Here is a 24,310-nt window from a genome sequence, read left to right on the forward strand (position 1 = left end):
CCAGACCCAAAATGGGCAGGGCCCTGGCAAGGGGGACCAGTCTCCTTCCTGCGAGTAGGAACAGCTCACCCTTGGCAGGGTGGGGCCACCTACCACATTCCAGAGCCAGGATGAAGAGGGAGGAGCCTCACCTGGCCCTGTTCTGTAGAGGCAGGTCCAAGGAGGCACATCTACCAGGCCCTGCCAGGCCTTTTCCCCAGCACCTCTGCAGGAGAACCAACCTCCAGGCTCCCTTTTGTTAGCCCACACTCAGCACCGCTAGCCTAGATTCAGACAGGGTCCTTGGGAAGGAAGCCTCTTGCTATTCAGTGCCCCTGACCTGATAGCCAGCATTCATCTCTTATTCCCCAGCAAGTTGTAGACAGCCTGGCCTGGGCTAGACTCCGTCTGGGCAGTACTTGCTGTCCTGCCCAGCTCCCACTCACTGGCCCAGCCCACAGATGTTTCACAGCATTATCTCATTCAAGGCCAGGATCAGTCCCTGACCTCAGCTCCAGAGGCAGCTAGGAAGAGAAGTCAGCTACCAGCTAAGAAACTCTCTAGTCTAGTGCTCCTTTCCTGAGCAGCCATATTGTACAGAAAGAAGATGTATAGAGAGCCACCGTAGAGCCACTATAGAAAGAGGATGGCACTGAAACGCAAGGATGCCATGTTAGGATGCTATGGGCAGTGCCATTGCCCGGAATCCTCTGCCACTGCCATCTCCTCTGGACACTTCCAGCGACCCTAAGCATACCAACTGGCCGGTAAGGGCGCTTGGGCCAGACCTAGCTTTTCCAGGCAACGCCCACTCGCCGGTCTCGATCAGGTAGGCTTCCGACACAAAGTGTTTTCAGCCAGACTTCAACCAGAAGCCACTACAAAGATGCACAGCGTTCCCCCTTACCGCTGTGCGCGCCCAGGAATCCTGGGGCTGGGGCTGCCCGGCGGCTCCACAGCGGCGCTGCGGGCGCGGGCTCCCTCCGGCGGAAGCGGCTGGTGAGCAGCTTCCAGAGGCTGGCGGCGGCGCGGGGGCGGCCAGGCTCCGGTGGCGGGCACGGGGTATCGGTGCCCAGCAAGTCTCGGCGACTGGGGAAGGTACCCAGGGAGCTGGCGTCGCCGTCGCTGCGGGTACGCGTGCGGGGTGGCCGGGCAAGAAGCCCGGATTCGGAGCGCCGGATCTCCTGGCCGCGGCGCAGACGGAAGCTAAAGCTCTTCCTGAGCGCGGACAGCCCGCGCCGGGGACTCTCTGCGCCGCGGCCGCTGCCACCACCACGGAACACCTGCCAGCGCTGGCTACTCCACAGCGACGCTCCTCGCAGGAAGCCCGAACTTCCCGTGCGTCCAAGCCCTGTGCCCGGCGCCTCCGTAGCCGCCAGCTCTAGACGGTTCACCTCCAGGAACGTCATGCTGGTGGGCCGCGGCCTGGATGCCCTCTCTCCAGGACCGCGGCTGCGCCAGGTAGGCGCGGGGCTGAGCTCAGGACTGGGCGGCGGTGAGCCGGGCCGTTCTGAGGGCGCAGGGCCCCGACGGCCGTGGCGCGGGCGCAAGAGGCCGAGTAGTAGGCCGCGCGCACCAGAGGGCGCCGACCCCGGAGTCCCGGAGCACACGCTCCGTGGCCGCGCAGGCTGTTCGTGCGCGGTGCACAAGGCGGCCTGCAGGGCGGCGGCGGTCCGGTCGGCCGAGGTGCTGTGCAGGTCCAGCGAGTCGCAGACGCTGAGGGCGCGGCGGCAGACGGCCGGCCGCTCCCCGCTGCAGCTTGCCCCGGGCGGCCAGCCCCGCTCCATGCTCAGGGCCCACAGGCGAAGGCCAGGCCCATGGCGAGGGACGCGGGGCTGGACCCGGGCCGGGGCCGCGGCCGGGGCGCACGGACCAACGGCCTCTAGGCACCTGGTGCGGGCCGATAGAGTCCCTCGACTCTTCCACTTGAGGCTGCAAGCCCAGACCTGGTAGGGCCTGAAGCCAGCCTAACCAGGAGAGGCAGCAAGTCTGGCCTGGAACACCCAGGAACGGCGGTGCAGGGCAGCCCCTGGGAGCCCTCAGAAAACAGGAAATTCCAGCCAGGGCTCCTCCTAAGACTGGGCAGGTAGGTGAGGAGTTGTCAGTAAGAGCAGGCCAAATAAATAACAGTCCTCAAGCACTCCCAACAAGAGACACCGTTTTTTGCAGAAAAGTGAACCATTTTCTCTTTCTCCAAGGAGGGAGGACCAAGACCAAGGATTCCAGAGCCAACCAGATTCGTTAGAAGCCCAAATTCTGCAGGAGACAAGCAAATCTTATGTCTTCTCTTAGCTTCAGACTTCTGGAGAATTTAATGAAGTAACCGTATTTCAGAGTTCCACTCTGATGTTTTTAAGGCTGAGAGGTGCTTGATGCTACAGCAGCTGCTGTTGATGACTAAGGACCCCTTTTTCCTTGGAGATAATAAAACTCAGAAGACACTGTTTTGCTTGGACGAGGCCAAAGGGCAGCAGAAAAAGCAAAAGGTAAACCAGTGCCCAGGAGAAACTCCTAAGCAGTGAGAGAATTTGTGGTACTCACCTGCCTGAGTTGACACTGCAAACTGAAACACCCCTAATTTTAGCCAGTGCCCTTCTGGCATCAGGGCTGTGGGCTGCACACAATCCCCAGATAACTCAGGTTCAGCCCAAGATGTGGCAAAAGCTCCATCTATGACTGATCCTGTACTGCCTTCATCACTCCTGACCCAGACATCAGCTTCCATCAGGCGCAGAAGACAACCACTGATACCAGGAACAGATTTGCTAGAAACCAGTTTAGGTTAGTGCTTGAGTGTCCCTGGAAACCCCAGGTTGCCTCCGCCCAGCCAGCCCAACTCCATGTCCCTTTGAGCTTCAGAATCCCACAGTCTGGGTGAGAACTAGCAGACTGAAGGAGTAGCCTGAGGGGCTACTTCCTGAGGGGCTGGGGTTAAGGGGAATGCCTGGGACGCAGGGCCCCTCCAATCAAGGTGCTCCCAGAAAGGAGAGCTGGAAACTTTCAAGTCCTGGGCTGGATCTCTCGGGCATGCCCTCTCGTGGGACTAGTTATTAAGAGTGGAGATGATGGCTGCTTCCCTGCTCCTTGTAGCAGAGGTAATAGGCAGCTCCATGAAGGAGCCTTTCCCAGGCTCTCAGGAAGGCCCAGGGACAGACAAAAGCCCAGCACTCTTTTTTCTTTTCTTTTTTTTTTTTTTTTAATTTGTTTATTATTTATAAGTACACTGTAGCTGTCTTCCACACACCAGAAGAGGGCATCAGATCCATTACAGATGGTTGTGAGCCACTGTGGTTGCTGGGATTTGAGCTCAGGTCCTCTGGAAGAGCAGCCAGTGCTCTTAACCTCTGAGCCGGCTCTCCAGCCCATAACTCACAATTTCTAATGTAAGTTATCCATCATTCTTGAGCTACACCTTAACACTGCCAAGTTGGAGCTAGGGAGATGGTTCAGTGGTTAAGAGCACTAAATGTTCCTCCAAAGAACCAGGGTTCAGTTCTTACTACCCACATGATAGCTTGCAATGGTCTGTGACTCCAAGATTTGACACCCTCACACACGCAGACAATGTACATAAAAATAAATTACAAAAACAAAAAACAAAACCTGCTAGATCTGTGAGGGGTATTTTCTTGATTCACCTCTTGGCAATCCCTGGTCAGATGATTCTGAGAGCTACAGAAGGGTGGGCTGACAGAGGGGTCCAGACTGTAACAAGGACATGCCCACAGAATCAACTGAACAGGGCTCCCTCCCAGGGGCTCCCACAGACTGAAGCACCAAACCAACCCTGTATGTGCATGCCTGGCTGGTCTTCTGCATATGTTACAGCTGTGTAGCCTGGTGTTCTTGTGGGACTCCCAACAGTGGAGTGTGTGTGTGTGTGTGTGGGGGGGGGATCTCGGACTCATTTGCCTGCTCTTGAGAGCCTCTTCCTCCTCCTGGGTTGCCTCATTTAGCCTTGACACGAGGGTTTGCGAATGGTCTTGTAACTTGTTAGCCTTTGTTCGGTTGATATCCCTGGGAGGTCTGCTCTGGTTTTTGAGTGAATCTGGATGAGAACGGATATGAGGGGAGGAACTGGAAGGAGTGGAGGGTGGGGAAACTGAGTTAGGAATGTGTGAGAGAACTAAAAAAAAGTGGGTTGGGCAAGCCACAGAAGCAGACCAGTAATTAGCATATGCCCTGCTTTACTTTCTGCCCTGACTTCCTTTGATGATGGATTGTGATGTGAAGTATAAGCAAAGTAAGACTCCTTTCCAGGTTGGTTATGGTCATGATATTTATTCCAGCAACAGAAAGGCTAACTAGAACAGTTCCCTGCCTTCATCTATCTGTCCTGTCTATCCCACCCATAGGAACTATTTATTCTCCCACAAAAGAATAGGACGGCCCATTACAGCCTCATGCACTCACAATGAAAATGCAAGCACAGGACAGTAGCTAAGAAGCCAGTGTTTGAGGACTGAAGGGGGTGGAGGACAAGGTGCCCAATGGGTTGCTTCAGGAGTGGGTAGGATGGCACTAGTTGTGTATGCAGCCATACACCTGCCCTGAATGCTCTTGACAACCACACTGTCCCACACAGCCATCACCTACAAAGAGCAAGGAGGTTGTCCTTGAAAGCTCTGTGCTGGACTGTTGTAGAGGGTCAGAACCCCACAGACCCGGCCTCTCTCAGAGCAGCTGGGTTTTTTTTTTTTTTTTTTTTTTTTTGTTTTTGGTTCTTTTTTTTTTTTTTTGGAGCTGAGGACCGAACCCAGGGCCTTGCGCTTCCTAGGCAAGCGCTCTACCACTGAGCTAAATCCCCAACCCCCAGAGCAGCTGTTTTTTAAGTGCCAGGCTGCATCTGTCCTACAGAGGTTGCATGTATGGCTCTTTGAAAATTTCTGAAGGATTAGTGATGAATCCTGCAGAGGTGTAGGAACAGAGAACTCTTTAGGCAGAAAGAGAATGACCCCGTGAGCAGGGCTGAGACACACCTGGGAAAGAACACTGACTCCTTAGCAGAGGGGAAGGGCAGCTCTGCGTAACTCCCACAGGCATCCACCTGGTCTCAGTAACCTAGTCCTGCTACTGATGCACTGATAATCACAAATGAGTGTCACAACCCACTTCATCTGCAAGAAATGGTGGCTGTCACTCTCCGAAGGACCAGCTTTTGCCTGGAGATCAAAGTTATGCAGCTAGCTTTCCCAGGAATGGCTGAGGCATTAGGTGTCTTCAGGTGTGAGCTCTCTCTGGCCACAAGGTGGCAGCAGAGCGTCTCCTGCACCAGGCATGCCCGCACCAGGGCCCTTGGGCTGGTCACACTTGGTGTCTGTTCCACTACCATGCCAATCCTGACTGTTCTATCATCTCTCTCTCCAAACGGGTTCCTCTGCTCAGTAAGCACCTTTGGCACTGCAGCAACTTCCTAATGGTGTCCTTACCCCATCTGCTAACACACTGACACCTGTATTCATGCCCACAAAGGTGTGCAACCTGCTAAAACCATGACCTTGTCACTGTCAACGGAGCCCTGCAGTCCCTGACACTGTATCTGTCCATGTCTCTGTGCCCCTGACCCTGGGGCTTGATGTCACCTACTCCACCCTCCCTCTACTGAACTATACAGTATCTACCCATCCCTTGTCCTTTTGGTCACTTGGAACTCAGTGGAACTGTCCCTCCCTTCAGTGGTCCAACTCTCTCCACTCTGAGATGCCTTCCTCACCTGCATCCTGCTTCCCAGGGGACCTCACTAGAGTTCCGGCAACACATGAAGTATGCACCAGAGCTCTTCCTGAAGGAGACAGTTCCTGGTGGGGACAGCCGGCTGAGACGTAAGACAGTGCCATAATCCACATAACCCAAAGAAGAGCACAACTTGGCTCAAACTCACCCTCCAGCAGCAGTGGATTAGTGCTACCAACTTGGCAGGACCCAAAACCACCCAGGAACCCAGCTTCTGAGCACTTCTGTGAAGAGGCCTCTAGGTGGAGTTGCTGGAAAGACACACCCTAAATGTGAGTGGTGCCATTCGACAGGCTGGATCCCAGAGGAAGAGTGGAGCCAGCAGTCTCTGCTCTTGCTTCCTGACTTCAGATGCAACGTGACCCACCAGCCGCCCCACATCCTGCCGCTTGCCTCCCTACTTCAATTGACAGCACAGCCAAACGGTCCTGAACTTCCTCTTTGGTCATAGGAACACAGAAAGCAGATAATACAGACATGACTGTTGTGTGAGTACCTGCCCTCATGGCAAGTTTGCTGACGGCAGATATGGTGTGTAAGACAGAGAAAGCCGGGCTGGAGAGATGGCTCAGTGGTTAAGAGCACTGACTGCTCTTCCAGAGGTCCTGAGTTCAATTCCCAGCAACCACATGGTGGCTCACAACCATCTGTAATGGGATCTGATGCCCTCTTCTGGTGTGTCTGAAGACAGCTACAGTATACTTATATAAAATAAATGAATAAATCTTTAAAAAAAAAAGACAGAGAAAGCCCCTCTTCCCAGCTCAAACTGTCACAGAACCATGGTCGCATCCTGGAGCCTGGTGGGCAGCAGGTGAGCAGTGACCAGTGCAACCCCGCTGGGTAAGAAAGGGTGGTATAAACATGAGTGATTAAAACCAGGGCCATATGCCCAATAGGCTAGGTAGAAACTCAGGTCAAGGGCTACAATTCACATGTGCCAGGACAGCCGAGCCAGGCTGGTCCCCTCTACCTTCCAAGCTTGGGGCCCTGGAGATTTGAGGCCCTGAATGTAGGTCTAAGACATAACATGTGAAAACAGCAGTGTTGTGTTTGTACTTAAGACTGCAGTGGGGTGGGCACCTGACCTGACAATGTCCTTATAAAAACAGGGACATTTGGTCTAACTATGTAGAGAAATGCTAATATAAGTCTTCACAGTGGAGCTAGAGGTATGAGTCAGTGTTTGTCCAGTATGCACAAGGCCTGAGACTGGTCCCCAGCACAGCACAACCCAGCCATTTAAGGCACACCTGTCATCCCAGTACTCAGAAGGCAGAAGATCAAGACCATTCTCAGCTACATAGTGAGTGGAGGCCAGCCTGGGCCACATAAGACCCTGTCTTTAAAACCTAGAGACACAAGAAGATGGCCATCTATAAACATAAGTCAAGGAGAAGCCTGTGGCAGATGTGTTCCTAGTACCTTCAGAAGCAGGGTGGCCCTGCTGGCACCTTGATCTCATCAGACTTTTGCATTCCTAAAATAAGACGATAAATTGATATCTGGCTCATGGTAATTTGTTATGATTCGCTGCCCAAGGAAAGTACAAAAGGACCCTATAGAAAAGCTCTGAGTTGGGGTAGTTTTGGGAGGCTCCCAGGCCCCTGCAGCCTGGCACGACTTCAGCTCAGAAGCTGCAGCCTAGTCTTTTGGAGGTGGTAACTATGATGCTCTGAGAGGGAAGTGAATTGTCTAAGGTTGCACAGCCTGTAGGTGCTAGAGCCCAGAACAGGCCCAGGACTTCAGATTCCATGGTCAAGCCTCGGGCTTCCGAGAGCGCGCGCGCACACGCACACACACACACACACACACACACACACACACACACACACACACACACACACACACACTTCTACATGTACTTCCACAAACGTGCATGCTCACACTGTAGCAGACTGACTTGCTGGTTCCTCTATCCCAAACCCTTCTGATCCTGAAGGGAGTGACTTTGCAGCAGCAACTCTCACCTATTGCTTTCTCTCATGTGTTTTTTAAAATGGTCTCTTCCTTCAGAAGACTGAAGCCAGCCAGACATGGGCTCCTGTTATAATCCTAACCTGGAGGGTCCTAGGCTGAGGCAGGACTGCCATGACTGTCTTTAAAAAGGACGGAAGTTTCATGATTAAAATTCTGCTCCACTTAGCTGCATGTGTTTCTGTTTCTCTCTTTTCGCCGTCTGGCAATAGTATTAAACCCAGAGCATGGTTCTCAAACAGTGGGCCACAGCTCTTCTGGGAGTCAAACGAACCTTCTATATGGTGCCCTATAAGACCATCAGAAAACACAATTACATTATTATTCAGAAAAGTAGCAAAATTACAGTTATGAAGTAGCAATGAAAATAATTCTTTTTTTTTTTTAATCTTTTTTTTCCCCCCCGGAGCTGAGGACTGAACCCAGGGCCTGCTCTATCACTGAGCTAAATCCCCAACCCCTGAAAATAATTCTTATGGTTGGGGGTCACCATACCACAAGGCTGCAGCATCAGGAAGGTTGAGAACACTGACCCAGGGCCTCATGCATCCTGGGCAAAGGCTTTATCGCCTAACTGTCAGTTTCTCAATGGGTTCTAAACCCTTCCATTTATCATCTCTTCATTTTGTTCATAATTTTTGAGACAGGGTAACAAGTCCCAAGCCAGCCATGGCTATATTATTAAAGACCCTGTCTCAAATAGTGGAGGGTTTGCAGGTGAAGCTAGAGTTCAGTCAGCAGACCATTTGTCTAGGTGCACAAAAAAGACCTGGGTTCAACCCTTAGCACCCCATACCATAAACCCTCATGATGGCATATACTTAAAATCCTAACACTTGAGAGGCAGGAGGATCAGTTCAAGGTCATTCCCAGCTACACAGATATTATGGGACTCATTCAGTCATCCACCAGAAAGGTAGCATGGACCCTTGCTATAGGTGCACACAGACACACACACACATATACATGCACACACCATAGAACTTTGCAGCTCTGCTGTGTGGACAGGGCATCTGGTGGCTCTATCTCCCTGGATGTGTGCTGCTCTGATTGGAGAACATCTTTTCATGGTGACTGACTACATGAGTTTCTTGTTCACGTCTCTCTCATCCTATTCTTTGCTTGCCTTTCTCTTGGGTTTTTCAAACCTGTTTCTTAACACCTCGTAGAAGCTCTCTGCAAGAGGGAGCATGTTAGCTGCTTATCCAGTACATGTACACTGTGTGATGAGAGACGTAATTATACTGACAGACTTGTAACGGATTAGAACATATGAACATGCCACCAGCCATCCGCCAGACAGGAGTGGTATTTGTTGAGGGAAGGGAGTTTGTTGAGGGAAGCAGTCTATCCACTGACACCCAGAAAGACTACAGACACAAGGAAGGATCATCGAGGCACACTAATACCATGGGGTAAGGACTGTATATACCTTATTTCCAGGGTATGGACATAACCCTCTACAACCTACCTTAGCAACACAGGACAGGGGATGAGCTCTAGGTAGCTACTACCTACCTCACTGTCTCGAATACTCTGCCATGATGATCAGATAGCCTAAGGCACTTTTTTTTTTTTTTAAAAAAAAAAAACCTCTACACTTCAGTTTCTCCACTTACAAAATGGAGTTAATAATAGCTTGGGAAAATGATCTAAAGCTCACACTGCTAGGAGAATGGCAGGTGTGACGGGTAATGTTAGGACTACCCCAAGTGCCAGACCAAAGTCCCTTTCTCATTGCTGTTCTGCACGGTAGTGATGGTCCTGACGGCCCAGCTCAGAACCCTGCAGCCCTCATCAGCCACAGCAAGAGCTGTCAATCTTGTGACATCTGCAGCATGAACACTGAGGCACTGGGGTGAGGGCGGCACGTTTATGTGGATTTAAACACATCATGGCAGCAATTCTCACAATCACATCACACTCTAGTGAAACTGTCTGTCGGGGCTTGTCAAGGCTGCAGCCACCAGCAACATCTACTGAACCACCCTGCCCTAGGGCCAACAGGGCCCAGCACCCATTCCCGGCCCTAACCCTGTGCCCTTGGGATTCTGAAAGCACGGTGTTTCTTGATGGCAGTTCACCATCACACTACACATATGCCCACCTCCTGCTTACAGCAGTAGCGAGCGCTCACGCTCACGCTCACACTTCCAACATGGGGGCCCAGTCCAGTCCTTGCATTCTAGCCTGCCCCAGAAACAGACTGTATTATTGGTCAAGTTCGGGGCACCTTGAAAGAAAAGGCTGTGGTACTGTTGTCCCATGTTTGGACTTTACCCCTGTCAGCCCTGTTTCCCCTACGGTCTCCTCCTCCTGGACTATACCAGACCACCCCAGTTTCCTGGGCAGAAAGGGATGGGGCAGTCAAACAGAGTATCCAGGAAGTGATTCTCTGCCAAGCTCCCTGAGATGCTGGCCCCATTCTCCTGGATTTGGCCCTATTCTAGGCCCTACTATGAGGAAGAGGTCAACTCTTCTCCCCATCCTACCCCAAACACCATCAAAGTCTACTGCTTAACAAGGCCCATGAGATGTCCCCATTAGCAGGCCACAATATTTCAAAGGAGGTCTCACAGCTCAGAGAAAGGAAGATGCCAGCACATACTTGAGATGGCCCCGTCTGTTCTCAGAGTTCTGAGGGTGCATGTGTAGCCAGGACTGGAATCTGGGCCTGGTCTCTACCCCTCTTCCCTGGACTGATGGCATGGGCGATTCTCTCTGCATCTGATACTCAAATACTCAGAGGGTCTTTGTGGGGCTCACTGTTTGCACCCCACACAGAAAGATTACACCATTCTGTAAGCTTCCTCTTTCTCTTGATAGCTCCATGGTAACCCTTAGCCCCTGGCCTATAGCTCCTAGCTTATTACTCATCTCCATGTGGCTAGGACCAAACAAGGACAGCACCCTGCATCCTACAAGCTGTCCTCCCAGTACCACCCTAAGGCCTAGGCTGGCCTGACCTCAAAAGCAGGGCTCTTGTGATTTCCGAGCCCATTCTGAGTTCCCTACTTATATCTTTCCCTAGCCACTGGTCCTGCTTAAGAGGGACCACAGTTCCTGGGCTAGTCCAAAACTCATGAGTGGCCAGTCCTGTGGGTGCTCACCTTTAATTCCAGCACTTGGGACGCAGGGGCAGACAGATCTCTGATTTCTGAGGCCAGCCTGGTCTACACAGTGAGTTCCAAGACAGCCAGGGCTATGTAGAAATCTTGTTCTCGGGCTGGAGAGATGGCTCAGTGGTTAAGAGCACTAACTGCTCTTCCAGAGGTCCTGAGTTCAAATCCCAGCAACCACATGGTGGCTCACAGCCATCTGTAATGAGAACTGATGCCCTCTTCTGGTGTGTCTGAGGACAGCTACAGTGTACTTATATACATAAAATAAATAAATCTTAAAAAAAAAAAAACCTTGTCTCAAACAAAACAAAACCCACCACAACCGTTAGCACTCTCACCACAGAGAGGGCATGAGTCAGAAGACCTGCTGCTTCTGCAGAGCACACAGGCCATAGTCAGTGGCCTGCCTCTCTGCCTCAGCCCATACAGAAGATGATGCACAGGCCCTTGACCTGGTAGCTGGACAAACTCATGCTCACTGCCCTGGCTGCGACTGGCCTGGGAGCCCTCTCCACTACTCCAGAGCAGTCCTGGCCCGTGACCTAGGAGGCCTCTCCTCCACTGTGCCCCAGGAGCGGGTTCGGGAGGCTCAGGCTCCTCTGACCTAATGTGGAATCATGAAGGGTCCTTGGAGAAAGCTTCACATCACGCAGAGGACAGGAGGGGAAGCTGGGCGTGGCTGGGCAGTTCTGCCATAGGCACAGGGCTCAGGCTCCATCAGGAAGTAGAAGTCAAACAGACACAAGGACATAGTACATGCCAGCTAGGATCAGCAACAGCTGCTCCAGGTCACTAGAATTAGAGTGGGGAAGGTTACTACTGTATTTGAGGAGAGAGGGGATAAAGTGAGCAGAGTGAACCCAGCCTGGTAAGGGGCTGCCAGAAGGAGCCAAATTGTGGGACCCACAGCAAGCAAGGCGTGCTAAGACAATGTGCTAATACGAGTGAGGGGCTGGATGAGAAAACTGATGGTTGACTTGGAGGTGGAGCACTGATGCTGGACAGCCAGGCTCATTCTAACAGTGTGCAAGGACTGCCTGCTGCCACTCGGGAGAACTCCTCCCACACATAGAAGGGCAGTGGCCTGTCTGTCCTCCACGGGTTAGGGGCTCAAGTCCTACACAGAAGTAGATGCACCTAGAATCTTCTGACCTGCTAGGTCTAGCAGGAAGCCGGCTCTAGACTCTGGGCCAGATACACTGAGGACCTGAGTGTGTTAAACAGGCTCAGGACCGCATCTCCCCTAACAGTGACAGACAAAGATGGTGAGAATAAGTTCTTAACCAGACAATCACTTCAAACCTCGTCAACGTGGGCTGAAGGAGGCATGGGGTATCATGTCGAGTGTCATACATGGCCTGGGATAACAGGGTCCAACTCACCCATAGGCCCATTAGTTCCTGGGTTCCAACATGGGGACAAGAGGAGTCCCCTGCAGCATCTGTATTTACTGCTGCAGTACTCTGAGACACTCGGTTCCCTGGTTCAGTACCCTGTCCTTTATTACGGAGGCTGGGGAGAACAAGACATACTTCTAGGCTTTCAAAAGATATATAGGGTTGAACAAAAATGGTGTGGAGGGGTGTAGTGACATGGCTCAAGAGAGGTAAAGATGTTTGCAACCAAGCAGGATGACCTGAATTAAATAAATCCACAGTACACATGATGAAACAAAGAACTGACCCAAAGTTGTTCTCTTATTTCTGCATGGGCACATACGTGTGTATACACACGCACACACAAATACATACATGCAAAAAAAAACCCTACTAGGCATATGTAATGCTTTTAAGTGGATGTATTTGCCATTCGTCACCTTGGTGGGTGCTCAGCAGATAAATATGAATTAGCTAGGGCGTGGTAGCACCTGCCTGTTACTGCGAGCCCTGGCCACATTGAGGCAGGACGGCCGTGGGCTGCGTGGTTGAGACCATCAGTGAGGGTCAATGGTACAGGAGGGAGATCCTGTGTTGTCCTCCCAACATAAAAGCGCAAACATGCGGAGCTAGAGAAACAGTTACTGGTTCTAAGAGCATGCGCTGCTCCTGTAGAAGACCTGGCTTTAGTTCCTGGTCTCTCTCCCATGGAGCAGCTCACGACTTCCTGTGATTCCAGGGAGCTCAACGCCCATTTCTGGCCCCCACGAACACTTGCACACCGATGCACATCATTTATGTATACTTAAGCCCACACACAGATATCCACAATAAAAGTAAGATAAACCTTTAAAGTGAAAAGAGAAGCAGAAGCTAACCAGATGACTAAAGGAAGACGGAGATCTATAGAAAAGGCACATTTATGTCTGCATTCTAAACTCAAGGTCGGTGCTGAGACGTATATTGAAGCTCCGACATGCTCACATGCTCATGTTTTCAACTTTCACAGCCAAGCAGAATACTCTACCTTATAGTTTACAAGGTCAACAGCACAGTGGTTTGAATGAGAAATGTTCCCAACTGGTGGTGCTGTTTGGGAAGGTATAGGAGGTGTCACTGGGGTGGGCTCTGACATCATCCAGCCTCTTCTCTGTACCCTCTCTGCTCTGTGCCTGGGTTTGAAGAGCTCCCAGCGTCCTGCTGCCATGCCTCCTCTCCATGACAGACTTGTATCCTCTGAATAAGCCCAAATAACCTGTTCCATGTATAAGTTATACTGGGCATGATGTTCTATCATAGAAGTAGAAAAGTAACTCAGACATATTGTTTTCAGGCTGGAGAGATGGCTCAGTGGGTAAGAGCACTGACTGCTCTTCCAGAGGTCCTGAGTTCAGTTCCCAGCAACCACATGGTGGCTCACAACCCTCTGTAATAGGATCTGATGTCCTCTTCTGGTGTGTCTGAAGACAGCTACAGTATACTCATGTATGTAAAGTAAATAAATATTAAATAGCAAAAAAGACATATTGTTTTCTTGTACCATGAAAATCAGCCACATTATCTACTGGGCACTCAGGCCTAGGGATGTAGCTCCTTAGGTAGAAAACATTTTTAGCATGCACACAGTCTTGGTTCAAGCTAGGGAGCTACACATAAAGAAAGCATGGTGGTATACATCTGTGATCTCAGTACTTCGGAGGTAGAGGCAGGAAGATCAGTCTGAGGATAGCCTCAGAGGCCTTATTGACATTACTGATTAAAGAGGCTTCCATCTAGAGGTAAAACCAGAAAAAGCAAGTGCTGCAGACACACAAAAGAGAGCCCAGAGCTCAGATGCACAAATGTCACAGCTACATCAGATTCAAAAGCAAGAGGTAGGGCTCGTGGTACCCCACCTGTGGCAAGAAGGGGAGCTAGGGAAAGAAAAGGGAACACTGTCTAACAAAACACCAGGCGCACCACTGTGGTCAGGATCAGGGCCTCAGCCACGTCAGGGGCCAGCCCTGTCAGCCCTGCGTCAAGCACAATGGACCAATGAGCTGACGAAAACAGTGCAGGGCAGAGGGGCTGACTCTCAAACACAGAAACAGTTAAGAAAAATCAATACTAAGAGAGATTAAACTTATTTTAAGCCTGAACAGACCTGGAGTGACGAACCAAAGGAACCTGCACAAAGGACGGAATTAAATCAAAAGAGAATAAATGACACTGTGTGTGTGTGCGTGCGTATACATATGCGTGCTGTGGTATGCCAGGACTCTATTCGATAAACAAGTGTTCTACCCTCAGCCCAACAAAACTTTAATGACTCTTACTACTAAAGTCAATCAAGTAGCAAAACAAAAAGCCATAATCAAAGAAACACAGGTGCAAAGAGGGGAAGCTATTCAATCTTTTTCTTTTAGGGTTTTTCCCCCTCATCTGTCAGGGAAATGGGCAGGGAAAAGGCTACCTCAGCCCTGGGAGTCAGAACGGTGGCGGAGGCCCTAAAATGTGCAAACTCTGTATCTTACCATCTTCATGTGGGAAATCGGGCAAAGGAAATGATCAGACAAACTCACAACTAGGTAATAAACAGTGTGCCCTTCCCGGAGAGGATGCGCACAGCTGTCTGGAATAATGCCTACCATCAACATGGGCTGGCTATGTACCAGGCGCCAGCCTAGCTCACGTATGATCCTGTTGTACTCAGCACACCAACACTAAGACAAGTCAAATGCGTAAACTGAGGCACAGAAGCTCTCTTCCCCCACAGGCTGTTCCACTGAGGAGGTCCCAGTAGGCTCTAAAGTGAAACATCTTAGAAGCCACAAGACTCTAAGCTTTGTACTCAGCACAGAGTCCTTCTCAGTCCCAGACCTGGTAGCTGGGCCCCTGTCCCAAGAGCCATGCCTGAAATGGTTCTAAATACTGTAACTGTACATCTGTTAGGTGGACACAACTGAAATGACCCTGGAAGACAGGCACAGAGCCATGGAGTGAATGGCCTAAACTGGAGAGCTGGGCAGAAGGAGCGTGGAGACAAGAACTCCCTGCCTAAGGGGCTGCCAATTAACAAATGATTCTTGCTATAGTATCTGAACCTCTGGTTCTTCTCCCACTGCAGCATCTGCCACAAAACAAAACAAAAGCCAAGCATGCAAGCTAAAGTAAGGTGGCCAGAGAGATGTTCAGTGATTAAGGGCGCTTGTTGCAGACAGAGGCCTGGGGTTCAGTTCCTAGAACCCACATACCAGCTCATAACTGTCTGTAACTCCAGTTCCTCTGGCAGCAGGCATGCACACTGCACATTCACCCATGCAGGCAAAACGCTCCTACATATAAATAGGCATGTTCTTTAAAGTATAACGCCAACATGTTGCACATCTATAATCCCCACACTTGGGAAGGGAAAAGTGGGAGAAACAGAAGTTCAGAGTCATCCCCCATCACATAGCGGGTTCCAGGCCAGCAGGACCACTGTGAGTCTCAAAGAAACACAGCATAAGGCTCTGAATTCCATCTCTAGCATCCACATAGAAAGGCTGAGCACGGTGCATGTGCTGGTAATCACAGCACTGGACAGACAGACATAGACAGGGGAGCCCTGGGACTTGCTGGCCAGCCAGTTTAGTTGAATCGTGAGGCCAGTTTCAGTGACAGACTCCATCTCAAAAACCTGTCAGAGATCAACTGAGGAAGGCATTCAGTGCTGACACCCTTACTCCATGAGCACACACATGAGCACAGACCCACAAAACCAAGCCAAAACATTCTGTCCTTGCTGTGAACACCAGTGGTACAAAAACCCACCAAAAATCCACAGAGGGGAAAGAGCAGAAAAGGAAGCAGGGAAGATTCTCCTGACAGTAACTTCAGGTAGGAAGAGGGGCAGGCACGGTTAAACTTCCTTTGTTATATGAATTGGGTATAACAAACATACACTTTCAACACATAAACGTGTATTAAATGAGATTTTTAAAAAGACTTTTGTGTATGCGATTACTTTACATGGGTGCTGGACAGTTATTCTGTGAATAACCTAAAGTCATCTAAGGATAAGGAACCTCAGTTGATAAAATGTCCCCATCAGACTGGCTGGGGTAAGCATGTGGCACTTGCTTTTTGATTCAGTGCACTGTAGGTGGTTCCACCCCTGGGCCGATGGCTCTGGGAGGTATAAGGAAGGTAGTTGAGGCTGCGGTGGCAGTAGGAGTGGCGGTGGCAGTGGCGGCCCACACCTTTGATTCCAGAAGAGGCAGGCAGATCTCTTAAGTTTGAGGCCAGTTTGGTCTACAGAGCAAGTTTCAGGGCAGCCAGGGCTACACAGAAAAACCCTGTCATGAAAACAAAAGCAGGTGGCAGGTGGGGTGGGGAAAGGAAAGGCAGATGAACTGGAGGGAGGCAGAGGACAGTCCACTCTCCGAGATCTCTGCGTCAGCTCCTACTTCCAGATTCCTTAGTAACTGCTCTTACCTCAGTTCCAGATGGGCTATAAGCTGCACAATGAAATAAACCCTTTCCTCCCCAAGTGGCTTTTGGTTGTGGTGTTTATCAGAGCGACAGAAACCTAACAGGAACAGCCTGCATGCACATATGTGTGCCACGTGCATGTCTGATGCCTCCAGAGGGTTCCAGATCATAGATCCCAGAACAGTGGCTCCTCTACAGGAGAACGAAGTGCTCTGAACTACTGAGCCATTCCCTTAGCCCTTCAAACGAGGCTTATTACTTACTTTGAGACAGGGCTGGCTGAACTCCCCACACACTTACAGCCTTAACTTTGGTTTGTTTCTCAACTAGTTTATAACTTAATCACACATTTACTCTATTCTAAGTTCTACTATGTGATTGGTAACCTCTCCTCAGTTTCATGTTACTGTCCTTCAGCATGGGGCAAGTCTCCCTTGCCTGACTCTTCAGCAGAATCAATCAATCAGTCATCATCATCATCCTCAGTCTCTCCTTCCCTCGATCCTTCTTTCTCCCTCTCTCTCTCCTGGAACTCCCACCTCCTATTTCTTGCCTCAACTCATTGGTCACAGACGTTTTTATTGACAGGCGATGCTTCCATACAGTTCACAAGAAATCTACCTGCCTCTGCCTTCCACATGCTGGAGTTAAAGGTGTGCACCATTATGGTGGCTCAAATAAGAGTTTTTACATAGTTTTGTTTATTTTACTTACTATTTTATGTGCATTAGAGTTTTGTCTGCATGTATGTCTGTGTGAGGGTGTCAAAGCCCCTGGAATAGGAGTGACAGGCAGTTGAACTGCCATGTGGTTGCTGGGAACTGAACTTGAGTCCTCTGGAGGAGCAGTCAGTGCTCTAACTCTGAGCCATCTCTGCAGCCCTCACATGAGTTGTTTTTTTTTTTAAGAACACACTCTTCATGTATGCTACTGTCCATGCACTCTGCTGAGTGGAAGTGATACCCTCAAATGCTATGCTTCAGATGGAGAATCAAGGAACCAGATTCCTTGATCCACCAGGGAAGAGGAGGCCTGAGCCACTGTACACTATGATCTACAAGTTTAAACTCCAGGGCAGTTTGAATCTCAAACACTTTCTTCCCTTGGAGTCATCTATGTGGATACCATGTGCCCACCTGACCAAACCATGCAATTAAGGAACAGGAACACCAGCAAAAGTCCTGGCTCTGTGGCTCACAGTAGGGCCTCAGGGGGGGCTACTCTAAGTCCCAGGCCATCTATGTACTAAATGAAAGGACACTGGGGAAAACCGTGCGGGGTGTGGGTGTGGGGGGTGGGGGGCTCTGCAACTCGGAGGAAGTCTTTGTCTTGCCTTCAGGACAGTACTGAAGACCAGGGGGCATGGAGAGCTGGCAGACAACACAGCTGCCCCATCTGCCTGCTCACCTTCCTGTCCTACCCACCCCAGGGCAAATCCTCAGGATTAAACTAACTTCAGAGAATGTGGCAATACACGCTGATGTTCATTCAGGTGATGAGCAGGAAGGCATCTGTCTCCTCGAGAACCCATCTTCCCAGAGCACCTCTGCACCTGGGCCGACATGACGTGTGCTAACAGCTGGCCAAGGGCTCACAGGCACATGTCGAGGGGCCCACTCTCAGGCAGGTCAGTCCATATTCTTGCCTGCATCCTCTCGGGCCACCTATGTCCTACAGAAGGAAGCACCAACTCCCACGGTTTCTTGAGACTTAGAAGACGGAGATGAGTTACTATAGGAGAGCATTAAAAATGCCTTTCCCAACTAACAGATGCCCACAACTGGACAGCGTGCAGAGCTTTGGATCACTCGGTTCTTTTTTTTTTTAAAGATTTGTTTATGTATGTGAGTACACTGTAGCTGTCCTCAGACACATTAGAAGAGAGCATAAGATCTCATTACACATGGTTGTGACCCATTATGTGGTTGCTGGAATTGAGCTCACGGCCTCTGGAAGAGCAGTCCGTGCTCTTAACCACTGAGCCATCTCTCCAGCCCAGATCACTCAGTTTCTAAATGGGATGTCTGTATCAAGGCTCTTCCTGGGCTGACTGTATGAGACAGAGGCCATGGCTGTGTCCGAGAGAACAGTGTCTGCCTTCCGGATGCACACATGGACTCAGAGGCCGGGAGAACACACCCATGACCTGCACAGGCTCCAAGCATATGTGGTCCCAGTGTTGAAAGGAAGTGGATGCAGGCTCCCACCCCTAAGAAACCACCTACAGTTATTCCCCAGCAGAAGAAAAGTCCATTCTCTCCAGAAGAGTGGTGTGAACCGCATACTTCAGGGCATGCCCCACACCCAGGAGGAGTCGGCCAGCACAAACTCAAGGCTATCTGTGTAGGTGTTTCGCCTCATTTTGTTTTCTTCGGAAGTTTTTCTTATTGATCTTTTACTTGTGTATTTTAGTTTCTGTTTCTGTAGAGGCTTGTGAGTTTGTTCCTTTATGTTTTAGAGGCAAGAAAAAGAACATAAAGGTGAGTGGGGAGGGAGGCGGGGAGGACCTGGGAGAAATGGGAAGGGGGGTAAAACATGCCCAAAATATACTGTATGAAAATTAATTCAATTAAACAAACTTCCCTCCTTCACCCATTAACTGTCCCCTATGAACACAGAGACTCACTTGCTATATACTCTGAATGTCACATGTATGTTTTCAGACCACCCCTAACGCAGTCCTGTCCCCTGTGGGTGGGAAGCCCTCCAACCAGCTCACGCAGCTCACGCTTGAGAAGTGACACAGGTGGCACTTAGGGGCAGTCTGCTTCCCTGATGAGGGAGGTCAAACAGGCATTGACTCTAGAGCCAATGGTGTGAAGGAGGTTTTCCCGAGGTCATATTCTGAAAGCATGGTCCTTTCTAACCCCAAAGCAGGTCTCCCAGTTTTGCCCTGGTTTCAGAAAAGCCAGTTTCATTACTGTCACTCTGGGTGCCCTTGATACCTCCTGCCCACTGAGCCACCCCCAAAGGGTGGCTGGGCCGGCCCTTACTGTGTCTCTTCTCCCTCCCTCCCCTTTGTTCTCCAGTGTTCTGAGGTCCTAGATGCAACTGGGCCACCTATAGGAGTTAAAGAGATAAATTGGGAACAAATACACTTTTCACTGCCTACCAGCACCCCACATGGGTATCCTTTCTCAGAATTCCTAGAACCCTTGTGTGAAAAGTCCTACATAAGCAGCCATGCTCCCAATAGGCCCTCCCCACTGAAATAGCTAACTGTGGGAACCAGAGTCACAAATGTAGATTCCAACCTATTCCTGACCTACAAGTTAGGCCAGCCACTGGGAAAAGCCTAGCTTGGGCACTGCACAAAACAGCAGACCCTGTGGCAAGAATCCTAGCCAGGGTGGAGACTACCCTAAACAATCAGCAAAGTCAGGAGCTCGGGCTGGCGCTTCCATGTCCTTTCCTTATGGTGAGAGAAATCTGAGCAAGGGGGAAATACAGTCATAGCATTAACCCCAGGCTGGCCAGGCAAAGACTGTGGCTGAACCCTTTCCTGCTGCCCCCCTTGGCTTTCCCAAAATACCTGGCCCCTTTTGGCCTGAACCAAACAGGAAGAAGCCTGGATCTCTTCCTTCCAGTACCTTTGGGATATCCCTTAACCCACAGGCTGGGTAGGAAGGCGGGCGGAATGGGAACTGCATGAATAAGGCTGAGAACAATCCACAGAGAGCAGGAATGCTCAAAGGAACTTCTCCCTCTTTCAGGAAACACAAACCCCAGGGAAAAACAAAGGGGCTTCATGCAGCGGACAAAGCTGGGTTCCTGCATACACAATAGCCATGTGGCACGCACACATAGACACTTTCAGGCCCACAACCCAAACCGGAAACTGAGCTGGCCCCGTTGCTGCCCCATCCCCCTACAGACATACACCTGGTCGGCATTACACAGTGGGACCCCTAGAGCTGCTCCTCCCAACACGTTCTCTGGGCTTCTGGATGGGCCAGGCCTACCCTGAGTCTTCCTTCCCCACTCACCGCCATCAACCGAAACCCTAGTGTCCCTGCATTCTTCTTTCTAGGATGCAGCTTCAGCTGCAACCAGGAGACTCACTTTTCCTTGGGAAGGAGAGAGGCTGGGTTCACACTGGTCCCTCCCATTTCTGAGGGTCAGTTTCCCACTGGTGAGGCTGAGTGACTCAGAGGTCCTGCACGTATCTATCCTCCAGGCCCTGGTAGTGTTTCTTTCATTCCCTGGGGCTAAGTGCTGAACAGGTGTTCTCCCTAGAGTAGGATAGGAATTTCAGTGTTTTAAACTGTTCTGGCAGTCGCCTTCTGATAAAACAGAGTAAGCCCTTCTTCACAAGAGAGTAACTGGGGTTGACTGAAGGAAGGTGAAATGTTAGCTCTTAGAGAAGGAAGCTCGGCCCCTTGAAGCACAGGCTCCTGGCAACTCTGTAGGCCAAACAGAAAGACCAAGATGCTGCTATCGCTTTCTGTGGGCAAGGTGGGAACACCACCTTGCAGAACAGATCAACATGGTTAGGCAGATGAAGAATCCGACTGCAGGAAGCACGCAGGGCTGAACACTGAGAAGGAGTCTGGTTGCTTAGGTTTAACCTTACTTTTTATTTTATTTTTTCTTTTTAGCCTGCTGCCTACAGTGGAAAACTTGGGTTGACAGAAGTGTGAAAGCCAGTTGTGGTGGGGGGAAAAAAAATGAGTTCCCAGGAAAGGCCTGGAAGGGGAAGGTGAAAGAAGGGGCTTGGAGATTTTCCCAGGCAGAAGGGACAGGGACGGGGTGGGGGCAGCAGAGCTGAGGGCTGTTCGTGTATGGGGAACAGCTGGGTCAGTCTTGTGACAATGATCATCAGGGCCTAGGATTTCATGAGGGTGACACAAAGCTTCCAGGCGAGGCAGATGGACAGTGGGGTACTTCCAAACCTCAGTGGGGAAGCTGGTCTGGGGGAGGGCTCAAAACCAAGACAAGTACTTCCTGGGACCATGACTTACACAGAAGATGCCCCATCTGGTATGTGAGTAGGGATGATTTAGGTCACTAATAACACTAATAAACAGAAATTAGGTGTGGAGCCTGCTCAGCCTGTCTTCTCCCTACCCTTGAAAGTCATACACACACACACACACACACACACACACACACACACACACCCCTCCCCCCTCCCTCTCTCACTGGTGGCAATCCAGTAAGTTGTTTCATCCTCCCAGAAAGGCAGGGAATCACCTTGGGAGTTGATGAAAACTTCATACTTCCTCAGGGACAGGGAAGCTCAGAGAACAGTCTCTTCTGGCCTCACCCTCTCTGAACCTAACAAAAAACAAAACAAACCCCCCTCGTCTCTTCTGAAGACCCGGGCTCACCCAAATGCTACCTCCCAATCTCCAGCCACAGCAGTGACTCCAAGCCTTTTACTCAAATCCATGTTAATGAGTTTCTTCTGTCACCTAATTAGTTCACAGTGAACTCTGCCTTGAAAGGAAAGAGAGGAAAACAGGCTGGGAAGAGATCAAAAGGAAGACAGCTGGGATGTTACAACAAAAGGGCCCAGAGCTAATAAAGGTGGAGGGGGCTCTACTCACAAAAGATCTGGGTACCTCAAAAAGCAAAACAGGGTTGTTCAGGTACAGAGGGCCCCAGAGCCCCACACAAGATGGGAACGGGACCTAAATTGAAGGGCTCAAAACGTGGGCATGCCCTTCCCAACTCCATGTCAGCAGCAACTGGCCTTGGCTCTCCCTGCATTGCCACTAAGGCACAACTCACCACCTGCTGGTGGGCGTCCCCCTTCCAGCAGAGTTGGAAAAGGAAGCAGATGGACCAGGGCGAGGCCCATCTGTCCAAGCTTGCTAGAAGGTCAACACTGCCACTGGGGTGCCTGTTGCTACTGCCAGCCAGCCTCCACCACACCGAAGGTCGTGGGGCTTCTTGCCAGCAGTGTACCCCCTAATTAATGTGCCCTACAGCTGCCAGAGTTCAGGGCGCAGGTACCCACAGGAAGGAACATAACTAGGAGCAGTGCATGGCCTGGGGCCCTAGATCCAGGCCCGACCTCCCTGGAGGTCAGTCAGCATCCTCACAGCAGCCGCATGTATGCCTGAGGGTTAGAGGGCACTGGCAGCGCAGAGGGACCATCCAGCGCCTCCCACGCGGCCACAGCTCCCCAGTCCTGCGCCCAGGCCAGGCCCGCGCCCGCCGGGCCACAGAAGCGTGGGGGTGGGTGTGCGTCGGGAGAGGGCGCCGCGGGGAGCGCCACCCTCCAAAGCCTGCAGGAGAGGCCCAGGAAGGCTGCCATCCACTAACCTGAAGCTCAGATCCTCCACCCCTACTGCTGGGTTGGGCAGGGTAGCAGCTAAGATTACGCTCAAGCATCAGCCCCACCTTCAGGACCCACCAAGGTCTTCCGTCGCACCCACCCGGCCGGACCATGCATAGCCAGATGTGGCCCCAGGCCCTCCGGGTCCTTGGCGACTCGGCGCATCAGTCCTTGGAGCGACAACCATCTTCACATCCCAGGTCACGAAGAGAAACACACACACACACACACACACACAAACCCCAAAAACGTGTCCACTGGCACAGGACTGAACCCACCGGCCCCTTAAAAAGAAGTGTTCCTGTATGAAAAACCTGTACCACGGCTCTGCAGTCGGTATTAGCAAACCGCAAACCTCAGCTTCATAAGACCCCCGAGTGCCAGAGAGGGGCCGGGCCGGGGCCATAGAGGGCCCCCCTCCACCCGCCACCGGCCAGCGCTGCAAATGCCACTGCGCCTCAGATCCCGCAGCCCCCCGGCTCCGCTCACCCTCGATGGAGATGACGTGCTCCCGGATCTGATTCTGCAGTGCCAAATCCTCGATTCGCTCGATCAGGTCGTAGATGGCGTAGATGTTGGGGTGTACCGACTCGAAGCGCTGGATCTCGGCCCGGATAGCGGCCGAGTTGGAGAGCGCAAACTGCTGGGGGGGCCCGCCGGCCAGCTGCTGCGAGGGGCCGCCACCCCCGGCTCCGGGCCCCGCGCCGCCGAACTGCCCGCCGCCCCCCGCGCCGCCGCCGCCGCTGCCGCCGCCCCCCGGAGCCGCCAGGCTCTGCTGCTGCTGAGGACTCTGGCCCCCGCCCGCCTGGAAGTTCATGGCTCCGGAGGCGCGGGGCCCAAAGCGGGCCCAGCCAGGGCCTGGGGCGGCGCGGCGGCGGCGGCGGCGAGTAGGCGCGCGGGGCTGGCGGGACCCTAACTAGGAAGCGCGCGGCACAGGGCTAGCGCATGAGGCCCGGAGCCGAGGCCAAAAGGCGCGGTCGCGCACGCTGGGGCCGCCGCCCGGCGTTTACCGGCGCTGAGATCCCGCCGCCTTGGAGCTGCCTCCAGCGGCAACAACAACGGGACCGGGAGCGCGCGGCCCGGGCCCTCCCCCCGCGTCATGCGCACGCACCGCCGCCCCCGCCGGCTCCGGCACACGCAGCCGAGCCCCCCTCCCAGCCGCCCCCGCCCCTCCAGCGCATCGCCCTGCGCCCCCGCCCCTCTCGTTCGCAGGCGCCTCAGCCTCCACCCCCAAGAGCCGCGTGTTGGCCGCGACGCGCCGCCCCACCCACCCGCGTAGGCCCTTCCGCCCGCTCGCCCGCCCCTAAGCTCGGCGCCTTGAGGGCCTCCCGCCTGGGGACACGACCACGCTGCCCCCCCCCCCCCACGTCCGGCCAGCTGTCATTTCT

At 52.0% G+C, this 24,310-nt stretch overlaps 1 protein-coding gene and 1 long non-coding RNA gene across 12 annotated transcripts in view; one reads left to right on the forward strand and one right to left on the reverse strand.

The window, feature by feature from the left end:
- The window catches only part of Agap3 (ArfGAP with GTPase domain, ankyrin repeat and PH domain 3), a 50,452-nt gene extending 26,473 nt beyond the window's left edge, over positions 1 to 23,979 (reverse strand). For 3 of the 11 annotated variants that reach the window (XR_015685621.1, XR_015685620.1, XM_087657942.1), the window contains exon 1: positions 887 to 2,027. Coding sequence is in view for 7 of the 11 variants with exons in the window: in XM_087657942.1 (XP_087514068.1) it covers positions 887 to 1,766 (880 nt within the window). In the remaining 4 variants the exon portion in view is untranslated. 11 annotated transcript variants of the gene reach the window in all.
- Positions 2,178 to 7,857, forward strand: LOC134486542 (uncharacterized). Its single transcript, XR_015686291.1, has 2 exons — positions 2,178 to 2,465; positions 5,711 to 7,857. It is a non-coding gene; the product is annotated as an uncharacterized LOC134486542 (long non-coding RNA).
- Positions 23,980 to 24,310: the final 331 nt, after the last annotated feature.

Source organism: Rattus norvegicus, chromosome 4, assembly GCF_021556685.1.
Source record: "Rattus norvegicus strain SHRSP/BbbUtx chromosome 4, alternate assembly SHRSP_T2T, whole genome shotgun sequence".
Lineage (NCBI taxonomy): Eukaryota > Metazoa > Chordata > Mammalia > Rodentia > Muridae > Rattus > Rattus norvegicus.